General features: G+C 42.5%; 1 protein-coding gene across 1 annotated transcript in view; it reads left to right on the forward strand.

Moving 5' to 3' along the window:
* drd2a (dopamine receptor D2a) overlaps window positions 1–16,096 on the forward strand; it is a 188,377-nt gene that overhangs the window by 54,035 nt on the left and 118,246 nt on the right. The window contains exon 2 of the mRNA XM_034169314.1: window positions 14,077–14,387. Coding sequence (XP_034025205.1) covers window positions 14,109–14,387 — 279 coding nt within the window. The 5' untranslated portion in view covers window positions 14,077–14,108. The remainder of the gene's footprint in view (window positions 1–14,076; window positions 14,388–16,096) is intronic.

Consider the following 16,096-nt stretch of genomic DNA (forward strand, 5'->3'; position numbering starts at 1 on the left):
CCAAAGTCAAAACTTCATTGGAATTGGGGTTGTATGTACTGTACATCGTAAGTGGGACACAAATACAGTATATGGGTGATTCTTTAACTACGGGCACTATTGGCCTTGTAAATGTAATTTCCACCAAGCGCCTTGGGGCAACTGTTTGTTGTGATTTGGCGCTATATACATGTGCTCTGATGTCACTGTTTATCTCCATAGAAACTACCCAAACAATCTTTCATACAAAGTGTTGTGGTGGAAATTACGGCAATAGTGTGGGACAACTACATTTTGTTAAAAAAATCACAACAGTTGTATGACATTGAATACCCCAATTATGTTTTGATTATTTTACTGATATTTTATTCAGAGATATTTTAAAACATTAGAAAAAATGTTTCTTTACCATTCATTTTTATCATTGAAGATCAAAAGTCTGGGTGCGGGACAAGCACAAAACGGCAATATTTGCATATAATGATGCTGAAAAAAGGTGAAAAAGTCATCATAGACTACTAGAACAAATTTCTTAATACACTTTCATTGTAAAGATAACTATAAAAGTGTTAAATTTCCCCTTTTTTCTGTTTTTCATACAATATGATCAAAGGACATAATAAGTGCCCGTAGTCTAAGAATCACCCATATGCGTTGGGTAAGGTGAGACCAGTGTGCGGCCAGTAAAGCAGATTTAGCCAAACTATTGCAAAGTTTGTTGAGCTGGAACATGTATAAATACATCCATCCATCCATCCATCCATTTTCTTCCGCTTTATCCGGAGTCGGGTCGCGGGGGCAGCAGCTCAAGCAAACCCGCCCAGACCTCCCGATCCACACACCTCCCTCAGCTCCTCCGGGGGAACCCCAAGGCGTTCCCAAGCCAGCTGAGAGATGTAGTCCCTCCAGCATGTCCTGGGTCTTCCCCGGGGCCTCCTCCCAGTGGGACGTGCCTGGAACACCTCTCCAGCGAGGCGTCCAGGGGGCATCCGGAAAAGATGCCCGAGCCACCTCAACTGACTCCTTTCGATGTGGAGGAGTAACCCACTGAGGAACCCACCTCCTGTGGGTTCACCACCTGCAGAGGGGGCCATGGGGGTCGGGTGCAGAGAGGATTGGGTGGCAGTCGAGGGCGGGTGGCCGGCGGCCCGGTCCATGCTCACAGCCCCTGGTTGTTGGGACATGGAATGTCACCTTTAGCGGTTATATAAAACAAATAATGAATGTTTTTTTTCATTCTTTCAATGGAACAAATATTTCATCAGGTGGAAGCTGGAATGTACCATTCAACAAGGCGAATGTAAAAACATTCATTGTTTGTTTTATATAACAACTAAAATAGATCCTTGTCATTAGATATTTTATTAATTTATAAACAACAGAAAAGGGACTTAAATTTTGGTGTTCCACTGCTGCTAAAGTCCATTGTTCAATTATGTTCCCAATCTAGGAACAAGAAACAACCAATCATCTTTCACTGTAAACAGGGAAGGTACTTTTAGCTCTCGGTCCTTTTATCACACCGGTAAAAATTGTGGAATGAATTACCACTCTCAATTCGGCTCTCGAGTGCAAAGAATCTCTTCAAAAAAAGAATGCAAAGCCACTTCTTGTCGGTTATGTCAAACGATAGCCACAGTGATTTTTTTTTTTTTATTAGTCATTTATTCTAGTATTTCATTTCATGTGTTTATGTTTTTTTATGTTATGTTTGTTTTTTATATTATTGTGTTTTATCATGTACCATGTTTGGTTTAAGAGGACCGCAATGGAAATAAGCTTTCTGGCTTTATTGCGCTATCCTTGGCAATAATAATAAAATTTTGAATTATGTAATGTAACAAATGTTATTGCTGAATCAATCATTCAATCAACCAAAGTCCAAATTGTGACATGTATGTTCCAGATTTCACCTCATGAATTATTCGTACCACTGAACTCATAAACATTCCTTATTTGTATATTAATAATTCCTGGTTCTCTCCCTCAGCCCCAACCAGTCTCAGCAGAAGACTGCCCCTCCCTGAGCCTGGTTCTGCTGGAGGTTTCTTCCTGTTAAAAGGGAGTTTTTCCTTCCCACTGTTGCCAAGTGCTTGCTCATAGGGGGTCGTTTTGACCGTTGGGGTTTTTCATAATTATTGTATGGCCTTGCCTTACAATATGGAGCGCCTTGGGGCAACTGTTTGTTGTGATTTGGCGCTATATAAGAAAAAAGTTGATTGATTGAGTTGATATTAATGGGAGCAGTGCAGATTGTACCATCTAAGCGGCATTTTGGGATTTATTTTGTGAGGCCATGTGAAAAGTAAGTCTTGTGACATTTCAGTGCTATGTGGAGGAGAAAGTCCTCTTCAGCTGCATAGAAACATGCAAGACACTGGGCTTTCTGTGGCTCGTTGGTTTGGAGAATGATGATTGTATAAAAAAATGAAACATTCCAAAGGTTGCATACGTTTGCTAAATGCACAAGTATGAAGATGAATTGGGGTGATTTTGCATATTGCTTTGCTGTGCTGTCACTGAATGTGATTACTGTGATTATTGTTGTTGTGATTATGTTTGATTGTGGATGTTAAATGGTTATTATTTATTCCTTCTCTTTTTTATCATATTTATTCTGTAATTATGGATGGACTGACTGTATAAACGAATTTCCCTTTTGGGATTAATAAAATAATCTGAATCTAGTTAACTGAAGTAATCATTTTATTTTTCTTTCACTATGATTATACATCATTATACATACTTATGAAAACTCTCACCCAAACTCAGTGATTATTGTGGCTGGGGACTTTAATAAAAGTAACTTTAAAACGGTCTCACCTAACTATTATCAGCATGTGAAACTCCCCACAAGGGGGGCACATATTTTAGACCACTGTTACAGGAACGTTAAATCAGCTTATAAGTCCCTACTTAGACCCCCCTTCGGCAAGTCAGATCACTCCTCCATTCTTCTGCTTCCTTCATACATTGAGGAATAGACAACTGAAGCCAATAACCTGCACTGTACAGTGTTGGACCAGGGACAGTGAGGTTCAACTCCAAGGCTGCTTTGATGCGACAGATTGGTCTGTCTTCCAGTCAGAGGATCTGGATGAATATTGCGATGCCATTACTGGATATATTAATTTTTGCATCGATATATGTTTCTCACAGAGGGTTATCACACATCATCCTAGTCAGAAACCTTGGATTAATGCTGATGTGAGACAAAAATTAAAGGAGTGTGCTGGGGCTTTTAAATCTGGTGACCATGCTGCTTGCAAGCAAGCCAGATTCTCTTTGGAGTGGTCTATCAGAGCCGCAAAACGCTCCTGGGGTGACAAAATGGAAGGTTACCTCAATGCAGATGACCCACATCTAATGTGGGAGGGACTGAATGCTGCAACCTCCTGGAAACCTAAAGGAGCGAGCATTACTGACTTTGATCCCTCATTGCCAAATGATCTTAATCAGTTTTATTGTAGATTTGAAACTGGGAACACTGAGTCTGTTGTCTTTTCAACTGAGCAGAGTGGACTTACCATCACTCTGGAGAAAGTCCAAAGGGTTTTGTTCAGGACCAATGTGAGGAAGGCCCCTGGACCGGACAGAATCCCACCCTGGGTGCTCAAACTGTGTGCAGAGCAACTAGCTCTGTGTTTTAACAGACCTTTTTAACTTATCACTGAGGTACTGCACTGTCCCCTTATCTTTTAAAAAGTCAGACATAATACCAGTACCTAAGAAGATGCCTGTGACCTGTTTTAATGACTATCGGCCTGTGGCCTTAACCTCTGTTTTAATGAAAACATTTGAGCGTCTGGTGTTGGACTATATTAAAAGTCAAATACCAGTGTCTGTGGACCCGCTCCAATTTGCTTACAGACGCAACAGGAGTGCAAATCTCCTTCACAATGAACGCTGTGTATAAGCACTTGGATAAAGGAAAATCTTATGTCCAAATGCTTTTTATAGATTACAGCTCTGCCTTTAATTCCCTTGTTCCAGTGCAGCTCATTTACAAATTGAAAACTCTTGGCTTATGTGATGCCATTTGCAAATGGATTTTAAACTTTTTAACTGGTAGACCTTGTCCTTGTCCTTGTGTAGTCCGTCGATTTCGACGACGACGTTCATGTTACTGTTTCTTAGTCTTTGTCTTTGATGTATGAACTAGGGCTTGGCTTCAGAGACCAAAATCCGAGGCACACTGTCTGCCGCATGTCGGACAGCATGGGCCGGCCTTCGGCTTGAGTAAGGCCTCGTGTCGTTTGCTGTGACGCTCCTCCTCCACACGCAGCCACTCGCCATGAAAATACGTCAGGCCCGCTTGAGATACTTCCCTCCACGCTTCCCTATCGCTGGCTGAACTTTCAAGTGTTTCTGCTGCAATGGTGCAACTGCACAGGATTTCACGTACGCAATCCATGAATCGCTTCTTTGGACGACCCACTGCACGTTTCCCGGATGACAGTTCGCCATACAGCAGTCATCGAGGAAGGCGATTTCCTGGCATTCTGATGAGGTGTCCAATCCAACGCAGTTGCCTCTGTACTAGCAGGTACTCTGCTGAAGTTATGTCAGCCATCTCAAGGATTTTGGTGTTCAGTGTTTTATGTCACCATCGTACATGGAGAATGCTTCTCAAACAGCGCATATGATAGGCCTCAAGCGCTTTTATATGGCGGTGATATGGCGTCCACGATTCACATCCGTATAGAAGCGTTGATATACAGACAGCCTTGTAAACAGCTACTTTTGTGGAAGTCTTAGGGTTGCGATTGATGAAGACTCAATGTAGTAGTCTGCTGAAAGATGAAGATGCTGCGTTAGTACGATGTTCAATTTCTTTGTCGATGTTACAATTGTCGGATATAATGCTTCCCAGGTATGTGAAGTCGTTTGTTGCCGGTACGACATCGCCCGCTGCAAAGAATGGAGATGAATTGCAGCTGCGGTTGGAGGCTAAGGACAGAACCTCGGTCTTCTTCGTGTTGACAATGAGCCCGGCACGACTGTAGGTGCTGATTAATATATCGAGATTGTTTTGAAGCCCATCTGAATGCAGAATGAGCAGATATAGCAGCATCGTCAGCATACTGGAGCTCGAAAACTCTGTCAGTAGAAGTCATTGTCTTAGCTTTTAGTCGACGTATGTTGAACAGACTCACATCAAGACGGTATATGAATGGTATGCCTGCATCAGACGGAAGATTCGATCGACATGCCAGAGTAACAACAACAAGAAAAAGATTGAAAACAAGAGGAGCCAGAACACACCCCTGTTTTACTCTGACAAGTACGTCAAAGGGGTCAGATAATCGGCCACCAAGGACGACCCTGGCTTTCATGCCGTCATGGAATTCTTGGATGATCTTTACAAAGTTTCGTGGACAGCAGAAGCGGCCTAGGATCTTCCAGAGCAGGTCTCTGTTGACCGTGTCGAAAGCCTTGGTCAGATCTGTGAACACAAGATATAGATCCCGGTTTTGTTCACGGCATTTCTCTTGGAGTAATGTGCGACAAAGATCATATCTATAGTGCCCCTGCCTCAACGAAAACCGCACTGAGATTCTGGCATGACAATGTCAACTACTTGTGTTAGTAGTCTTCTGAGCATAACTCGTGCAAGAACCTTACCAGCAACCGAAAGCAAGAAGATTCTATGACTGTTGCCGCATATTTGCCTATCGCCTTTCTTTTTGTATATCATTGTGATGTTGCCGTCTTTCCATTGCTGCGGTAGTTGACCAGTATTCCACGTCTGTAGTATGAACTGGTGTAAGCGTCGAAGGAGCTGGTGCCCGCCATGTTTGAAAATTTCAGCAGGTATGCCGTCTGGTCCAGCAGCTTTATTTTTTTAATCCTTTGACAGCAGTCTCGATCTCATGAAGTGCAGGTGGATGGTCATCTAGCTGTTTGATGATTGGTAATTGTGGAATGTCGTCAGGTAAGGTGGGATCGGTTGAGTTGATGTTATTAAGTAGTTCACGTAGGTGTTCAGCCCAACGAGAGAGGATGCTGTAATGATCCTTGAAGACTGTGTTACCATCCTTCGACTTTATAGGGCAGACCACGTGATGTGCTGGGCCGTAGACAGCCTTTAATGCCTCATAGAATTTTTGTGTTTCGTTTGTGTCCGCTAATCTCTGGAACTCTTCAACTTTCTGAATCCACCAGCTGTTTTCCATGCGACGGAGTTCTCGTTGTGTCTGTTTTCAAAGTTTTTTTCCAATTATTTAATAGTGTTGTAAAATTTGGATTGCGGATCTTTGCATCATGAGCAGCATTCTTTTCTTTCAGAAGTTCACGGATCTTTGTAGAGTTGTCATCAAACCAGTCTTGATGTTTTTTGGAAGTGTGGCCAAGTGTCTCAGTAGCTGCTTCCATGATGCAGCTGCTAAGGGTGGACCATTCACTTGTCAGACATTTAAACTAAGTGGTGGCTTCGCTGGTTTGATGAGATTCCAGCACATCAGAAATTTTCTTCTGTAGGGCTTCTTGGACAACGGGATCATTGCATGCCCTCACATTGAGTCGTTTTGTTGGAGCTCTTTTCCGTATAGTTGGACATAGTTTAATGCATAGTCTGGATAGTACTAGTCGATGATCAGTCCGACATTCTGCACCACGCATAGCTCTTGTATGTAAAACATCAGCAACATCTCTAGATCTGGTTATGACGTAGTCTATAAGATGCCAGTGCTTCGACCTTGGATGCATCCATGTAGCCTTTCTCTGATTTCTTTGCTGAAAGAGAGTGTTTGTAATGACGAGTTCGAACTCGGAACACAAATTTAGAAGACGTATGGCATTGCTGTTTGTCTTCCCAATACCATGTTTTCCAATAACGCCATTCCATATGTGATGATTTGCTCCTACACGGGCGTTGAAATCGCCAAGTATTATCAGTTTGTCGTTTTGAGGGACCGCTTGAAGAAATTCACGTAGACAACTGTAAAAAGAGTCTTTAGTGGATTCATCTGCAACTAGTGTTGGAGCATAGGCACTAAGGACAGTGATGAAATGCCCTTTTGCCAATGTGATTCTTAGCGACATAAGGCATTCGCTGATACCGATCGGCGTTTCATTGATTCTGGAAAGCAGTGACATGCGTATTGCAAAGCCAACACCGTGTATACTGGGCATGTCATGAGGTAGACCCTTTCAGAAGAAAGTTATCCCCCTCCAATCTCAGTCAATGAACCATCATCTGCCAAACGAGTTTCGGATAGAGCAGCAATGTCGATGTTATACCTTGAAAGTTCTGCAGCTATTAAAGCAGTTCGGCGAGCAGGTCTTTCAGATATGTCATTATCCATCAGCGTGCGAATATTCCAGGTAGCAAATTGTAGAGACTGCTTATTCTGTGTACGAGTTTTTCGACCGCAGTAATGGGGATGCTAGATGGGTGCGGCTACCCATCCAGGTGTAGGAGGAACGAACAATGTTTAGGCCACCTTTTCTAGGCCCCTCCTCATGTGAGGTGAGCTGTGCGGATCCTAAATAGGGCTGCTCAGTCATTCTGGGAGCTACCGAAGTTGCCTGCTGTTCCGGTCCCAGAATTCAGCGATCATCACCCCAGAGTTGCCTGTGTGCAGGCCATGGGCTAGAGGCTTCCAGTCCCATCCTGAACCTGCCTCCATCGTCCATGAACCCATCGCCACAGGGCTTAGTTGAGGAAAAAAAAAACAGTAGAAAGAAAACAGTAGCATAAAGTACTAACGCAGAGAAAGTTTAATGTGGAGAAAAGGTTGGGTAATCCTTAGTCCACAGACTTGACCATGTAAGCATGAACCCGATGGCAAGGAACGTGAGTCCAAGACGACCGGTGCTTACTATGGCTGCAGAGATCTGCCGGAAGCTCCGTCTGTCACGTGATCTCGACATGGGTGTGTATGAGCTTTGATAATGGCTGCTCAGACTCGCCATGTCACAGAGACCGTCATAGAGTACTGTGGATATTTTGTAGCAGTAGCGACACCACTCAACTACTGCATCCACACTCTGATAGTCTCTGCCGCTGTGGGTCCGCGACTGCTTATTCGTCAGGTAAAAGTACCAGCTTATTTCGCAGCTAGCCTCCATATCTGAAGGCCGATACTCTATCCGCCACCTGAGGACGCGATTAGTAGCCTGCAGCTCAGCCCTAACTGAGCCTGCAGCTCAGTTAGGGCTGGTAACTGGTAGACCACAGAGGGTTAAAATTAACAACAGTTTTTCAAATGTACTTCTTGTGAATACAGGTTATCCGCAAGGATGTATTTTAAGTCCTCTGCTCTACACTTTGTACACATATGATTGTGTTGCGTCTTTTCCCAATAATATGATCATCAAATACGCAGATGATACTACTGTTATTGGTCTTGTTAATTCAGATGGTGATGACTCTATCGGTCAGAGGTTCAGTATGTAGTCCAGTGGAGTGAACAAAATCATTTAGTTCTTAACACTTCCAAAACAAAATAACTGATTATTGACTTTGGGAAAAGTAATGTTCACTTGCCTATTATTATTAACAACACAGAGGTACAGAGGGTTGACAGTGTGAAATTTCTTGGTGTGACCCTTTCTAATGATTTGAGCTGGTATGTTACCACTCAAGCTATTGCCAAAAAGTCCAGACAGCTGCTCTATTTTCTACGCAAACTTAAGGAGTTTACTCTAAATAAGCACATTCTTTTAAACTTTTATCACTGTGCTGTTGAAAGTCTCCTTATAATCTGTATCTCTGCATGGTTTGGCAATCTTACATGTAAAGAAAAAAAAGCTTTAAACAGAGTGGTGCGTTCTGCTCGCAGGGTAACAGGCTGTGAGCTGCCAGCCCTGGAGGACATTTTTAAAGGCAGGCTTCTTTCTCGGGCATTACTGATCATTAATGACTCCACCCATCCTGCTAAGAACATATTTGAGCTCCTTCCTTCAGGGAAACGCTATCGTTCCCTTAAATGCAGCACGTGTCACCATGTAAACAGCTTCTTTCCACAAGCTGTGATGGCTTTGAACTGTGCACACTGACTGACAAGCACTTTACTGTTTTTTAATTATCTCTTATTGCTTTTATTGTGGCAAGTATTATTTATTAATTTATTGCTTATGTCTTTGTGTGCATGTCTTTAAAATGTATGTTTATGCACACTAAGCTCTTGCAACATTTTTTCCAATGTAGTTTTACTGCAAATGGCAAATAAACTGAAACTGAAAACTGAAAGTGAAACTGATTGTAGTTATGTGTGTATTTCCTGGTTAATTATGGGAGTTATATGTGCACCTTGTCAGCAAGCCATTACAGATCACCACGTATCATAAACAGATAAATTATGCAGTGAAACGCTCCATATACTGTACACTGAGGCAGCTCAACACTAGTTATAGCTATTTTGATTAAAAGTGAGTCACAGACTGAATATAGAAACCTCACAACCTGTTTATTGCATGACATCATCAGCCAATGAGAAATGATTCTGTCAACAAACTGCAAATTATACTGTATACCTGCAAGGAAATGCACAGCAAAATAAAGCTGAAAATAAATAAACCAATATTTCAATTCTATTTGCATGTCAGTGAGTTTTATTTTGGATTTCTGGCTCGGTCCCATATTTACACCTTTGGTACCTTATGTGGAGTAGGTGGTCCAACATGATTGTTGCTATAGCTGCATGAACAGGTGTACTGCTGAGGAGTCAGAGTGTCTGGGGTTGTGAATGTCCTGGATCCTAAGATTCAGGCTTTCGACGACCTGGACTCAGCCATCAGAAGTGTGTCTGTATGCTGTGAAAGTGTTGAACTTCTTGAGAAATTCACTCTGCAAATTATGTCGTCAGAAATATTCATGTCTCTGGGTCCCCGACCTTTGAGATTGAGAGACACCAAACAAGCGCTTAAGTAGTAGTGAGGTCGCTGGACTGAGGTGTTTGGTGATGCAGATATCTTTGCAGCACAACAAATTTTAAGTCTTTAGGGTCCTGGTGCTACCTGCCTTACTGTATGGTTGTTAGACTTGGATGAAATATGTAATGTTGTGCGGAAAGAGGTCCTGGTTGTCACCATCACGCATGGATCCATATGCAACATCCTCCTCTGGACAGATGTCTGCCTCAGTTCTTGGGAATGACCCGTATTCATTTACTGCTGTGCTGAAGCCCATTGCTATGCACAGGCTCCTGTTGTAGATCTCTATATATTAATTAAAGATAATCCCAGCTCTTGCAGACACGTATGTCCAGCCCTCTGACCATATGTGCACGCAGGTCAGCAGTTGAGCCACGGCTGCTGGATGACCTTGGCCTCTTCCAACAGTGCAGTCTTTCTCCGATCATCCATCTCTCTCCGATCATCTCCCATAGTGAATGTCAGATCCTCATTTTTGTCTCCAATCACTCATAATATTGTTTTATTCATTGTCAACCCCTCACAATGTTCTCTCACAGTTCTCACATGTCATGATTGTGGGGACTACATTTAGAGGGCTTCCCTAAACCTGCAGTAGCTCTGGAAGTGTGTGGGACTATGTGGTGAGGACCCTTGTCACCTCGCCAACTTTGAACTGTTCAAAATCCAGACACGACAAGTGCAATGCCCTGCAGCTCAAGAGAGGGAATTGCAACACCCAGCAAATATTGCACAAAATCAAGCAAGTCCCTTGCTATTGACGCTGACTTTGTGGCAACTGGACGGTTACTTCGAGAAACTGAGATGACGCATTCCAAATGCATTGTGAGGGAATGTCAGCCATGACATCTGGACATGTGTCACATTTCTGTGGGCGTCAACCACCATGCAGATGCTTCAGTGTTGAGGACTTCAGCAGCTGGAAGAGGTTCAGGGACCACCCATGTTTCTCCTGGCTCTGCCAGATAGACCAGTGTTTCCCAATCCTGGTCCTCTGAACCCGGAGTACCACATATTTATCCCTCATCTACTCAGAACCAATCAGCTCAGTCAGGTGTGTTCAGTCAGTCAACAGCTGATTTTACAATGGAAGACACTTGATCCAGCTCATTACATGCCAGTTAGTGCAGGAAGACTCGGGTAACATGCCATTCTATGGATCCCGAAAACCAGGATAGGGGTAGGTTGGCAAGGTTAGACCTTACACTCCTGAAGCAACTTGGGGTGGCTTATGTTGTGATTTGGCACTGTATAAATACATTTAATTGAGAGGTGAGGATGGACCAGTTGTAAGTCTAGGTGGTTGTCATCCAGGACCCAAGGGGATTCTGTAGTGCTGTGGATGCGGTGGCATGATGATCCCAGCTCTGACCTTGAAAAACAGGAATAATGATTTCATTTATTTTAATCAGTTAAAATTAATATGATTTGAAATTCTATATATTTTATATATATTTTATATATTTCTTTGTAAAAAAATATCAAGTTTAGCACCCAGTCAAAACTGTCAACTGCTGCATTTCTTTCTTTAATACTGCTGGTGTAAAAACATGTTGGTGATACTCAGCTAATTATGCAGCCACATAATAAGCACACTTCCATGAATAACCCTGTTGTATTAATTAACAGTGGCAGATGTGGAGTGTGTTCGGTCCCGAGGCAAAAATTCACAGGGGGCCCCTCCAACAAGCGTTTATCACATTTTGTTATAAGTGCCGCCCTCGTCTTGTTATTACCATCACAGAGCCTTAGCAGAGTTCAATACTACTTTACATAATAATAATTTTAACAAAATTACCCGACTTGCTTATACTGAGTACAAACATAACACATTTAGAAGTGATAAAGGAAAGTGATTCAATGTGTGTTAGACGATAAGAACATATGTCACATTAAATCTAGAGGGCCACTCAAATTTCACTAAATTGACAAAATTAATGCATTGATTGGCAGAGTAAAAGACACGTCGTAAATGTCAATTTTTACCTGTTAGATTCAGTGGGATTCATGAAGAAAATAATCCACATAAAGCGTCCTGATTATCCAAAATGGTGTCTAAAATGGTGAAGAAAGGTCCCTCTGTAACACACCTGCGCTGTGAGAGCTCCTCTCTTCCACCAAGTCTTGGCGATTAAATTATCCGGTCAACCACAAAGAAATAAAATAAAATAATGTTAAAATTTGTCTTTTTTGTTTGTGTCAAGCGAACGGTAACAGTGTAACGTCCAAAGTGAAGCTGAACTACACTACCCACAATGCTCTCTGTGTCAACCGGCCAATCACGTCTTGCGCTTAATGATGACGTCATCAGCAAGCGACAGCCAGTGGGACTAAAATGTTTGATTTTAGGGTTTGCAAACATTTTTGACCGTTAAACTTTGCTCACTTTATCAGCAAAAAAAAAAAAAATGTTAGTGAACTGAAAGCAGAACTAAATTTATCGGAAGATAGTTGGTCCGCTGATGGTTTTTAAACTTATCTGAAAAGATAATCCGCTAACAAAAACATTAGCTTCAATAATTATCGGTTATCGGATAAGCTGAACAGTGCCCACCACTGCATAGAAGGAATTTAATCTGGTGTCATTGTTGCATGAACCACAATAACAGAAAAAGACCGGAAGTTACCTTGATGCGATGCGAGACGCTGGCGGCTGTGAAATCACCCCAGAGGTGTTATCAGGTTACAAAAACAGAATTTTTCATTTCAGAAGGGTCCATTTCTCTCTAGCTTTTACATGTTATATGAGACACATCTTCGTTTTACTCAGAAACTGCCGTGGTTTCTGAGCTCAGTGGCCCATCCATCCATCCATTTTCTTCCGCTTTATCCGGAGTCGGGTCGCAGGGGCAGCAGCTCAAGCAAAGCTGCCCAGACCCCCCTATTCACACACACCTCCCCCAGCTCCTCCAGGGGAACCCCAAGGCGTTCCCAAGCCAGCAGAGAGACGTAGTCCCTCCAGCGTGTCCTGGGTCTTCCCCGGGGTCGACTCCAAGCTCCTCTCGAGTGACTGAGCTCCTCACCCTATCTCTAAGGGAGCGAGCGCCCAGCCACCCTGCGGAGGAAACTCATCTCGGCTGCTTTTACTCGCGATCTCATTCTTTCGGTCATGAGCCAAATCTCATGACCATAGGTGAGGATTGGAACGTAGATCGATTGGTAAATCAAGAGGTTTGCCCCTACTCAGCTCTCTCTTCACCATGATGGTCCGATACAGTGACCGCATCACTGCAGACGCTGCACTGATCCGTCTGTCGATCTCACGCAGCTCAGTGACCCTATACCTTTACAGTAATGCTACTGTATAAGAAGATTAACAAATATGTTACAGTAGTTCTCAAAGAAAATGACTAAGTTGTATCAATAGGATTAACTGTGTCAGTTTGTGTGTGTGAGTTTGCAAAACATCATACTTCGATATACCTGCTCACCACTTGTATATAGAGGAAACGTTGTGTAGTATTTGATACTTGTAATGATAATACATTAATAACACCCATTTCAAATGCTTTCATGTTATATAATTAGAACTCCTCAAATGCAACTTTTCAATGGGAACATATTGTTATCTGATCCACTTACCACTTTCTTGCTTTTATTTCTTTTTGTTTTTTGAGATTCTTCTGAATCACTTTGCAACAGAGCGGAGTCTGGTTACAAATTTTACACATTTGACATTGACAAAGCTTGTCAGTTCTTGGGAGGACCTCAGCAGTTGCATGGCTTGCTTGCCAGTTAGATATATGAAAGAAAATCTTTATTTCAAGTTTGTGCAGTTTAATGTCATCTTTAAGTTTTTATTAAAGAATTGGTGACATTTGAGGAAATGTTGTGGATATGTGACTCTAGAAGCCATGATTTACATGGGCTGGTTAAATTGGTAGTATCTGTTATGTCGTTTTCTGTGCAGGTTGTCTTTTTGTTTCGGGGGGGGATGAGATGCTCAGGTCATGCAAAAGTCCCGCTGGTTTGAAAAATGTTTACCCACACAACATATGTTTACAAAGATGGAGCCATTACCGTGTGCAGCAGAGTTTCCATATAACAGACACAGCAGAGGGCACACCAAAGCTGTTCCTGCTGAAACAGCTGTATTGCACTATTTTCATGCAGTCTATTCTCCTTTTTCCTCTTTTTGCATATTATACGCATATTTTTCCTCGTGATTACAACTACATATGTTCTTTTTGTCTGTGTCTCTGGACCTTTTTTTTGCAGGGCCTGTTTTTGGCCTTCGTCACTCAGAGCTAATGGATGTCTTTACCCAGTATGCCTACAACGACAGCCTCTATGACAATGGAACGGCGAGCTTCAATGAAACGGATCAGGAGGGGAGGCACCCGTATAACTACTACGCTATGCTCCTCACACTGCTCATCTTCGTCATTGTATTCGGCAATGTGCTGGTTTGCATGGCTGTGTCCAGGGAAAAGGCTCTGCAGACCACCACCAACTACCTGATCGTCAGCCTGGCTGTCGCCGACCTTCTGCTGGCCACGCTCGTTATGCCCTGGGTCGTGTACATGGAGGTAGGTTTGTAAAACTGTACTAAACAGCTGTATAGATATGCCACTCATCGTGAGGTTGCACTGATGAGCTATAAATGAAAAACACAACTTATGTTGAGGATCTATCGCACATGGTCCAAAGTGAAAAGTGTCCATGGTGCCAAGTAATTATATTTACTCAATCATAGATGTGTTTTCAGTGTAACATGAATTACAGCCGAGTTCTGCTTGGTGCAGACCTGATCCTGTCATATCTCACAAGTGAAAGAGGGTAGGTCCTGATCAGTACTTGGCTGGGAGACTGCTTGGGAACCAGGAACTGTGACCATGTTCCTCCCTGTAGAACTCAAATCATGCATCCAGTGGACAACCTGTGCCAAATACCAACAGATCTGTGCCAAGCGTCAGCTTCTGGCCCTCTAAAGTTAAATCACTCTGAACAGGAAACAGTGCAGTTCCTTGACTGGCCACTTGAGGATCTCCAAAAGGAAGCAGACTCCCATAGAAGGCCATGTTAAACTGTCCAAAGTTAAAGCAGAAATATACATGTTTACAGCCTGGTACAAAACAAACAAACAAAACAAACAAACACTTTTGGCTTGTACAGATAGTTTCTCCCTCCATGACAACTATTTATTTATTTATTTATAGTTTATTAGCTTAAGACGTTTTAAGCCATAAAGGTATGTATAATTAGGGGTGTGGTCTCTGAGTGACAGGCGGTGTGTGCCACTGAGTGGAGTGCTGCCCGCAGCGGCTAGCTGTTGTGCAGAACTGCATCTGTCTTTTTTTGATAATCTGATGATATGTCCAGTTAATCCAGTTAATACCCACAGCCAAGCCACGTGTTAAGAAAACATCCATCAAGTTCTCAAAAATATGATTTAATAACCACCTGAACCAAAGTTAGCCTATTAACTTTTAGCTTGCTCTGTAACTCTGAGATGGAGAAGTGATTGGATTTATTCATCCTACCCAAGCATTTATTCACAATCAGCATTCACCACAGCCATCCTTCTTCTCTTCAGCATTCTGCTAGCGATGAAAATAAATCCCATTAATGATCCACGGCCCAAACAGAGGGTCACCCCTTTGAGTCTGGTCTGCTTGAGGTTTCTTCCTCAGAGGGAGTTTTTCTTACCACTGTCGCCTGTGTGCTTGCTCTGGGGGTTGGTAAGTTTAGACTTTACTTGTGTGAAGGACACTGAGGCAACTTTGTTGTGATTTGGTGCTATATAAATGAAAATAAATTAAAAATTAAAAAATCCACCAAGGTAAAAAAAAAAAAGTATGCTAAATAACACTTAACAATAACATCATGTCATTAATTATGAGCGGCTGAGGTTACAGAGGCAGGGTTATGACATCATCATTTCAGAAACGTTCCATATTACTTGTCCACATGAAACTGCAAATCTAGAGTATTCAGATTTATCCACTCTGGGACCCATTTTCAAAAGTATTATTTTGGGCCACCGAAAACAAGACAACTTGCGTGGGAACCGCATGCTTCTTCTTTTTTCAGCTGAGAGAACATGATTGATGCATGCAGCGCATCAAGGGAGAAGGTGCATGTCACATGCTTGCATTACCAGGGTCTTCTGTTGGTCAGTCATGAAAAACAAAAGCGGATTTTTACCCTTATCACTTGGCAATGTAAACGTGCATGCTTAATTTAATTATGCCACATTGCGGGTGCAACTATTTCACACATGCACATCGCAATGGCG

Source organism: Thalassophryne amazonica, chromosome 4, assembly GCF_902500255.1.
Source record: "Thalassophryne amazonica chromosome 4, fThaAma1.1, whole genome shotgun sequence".
NCBI classification, from domain to species: Eukaryota; Metazoa; Chordata; class Actinopteri; order Batrachoidiformes; family Batrachoididae; genus Thalassophryne; species Thalassophryne amazonica.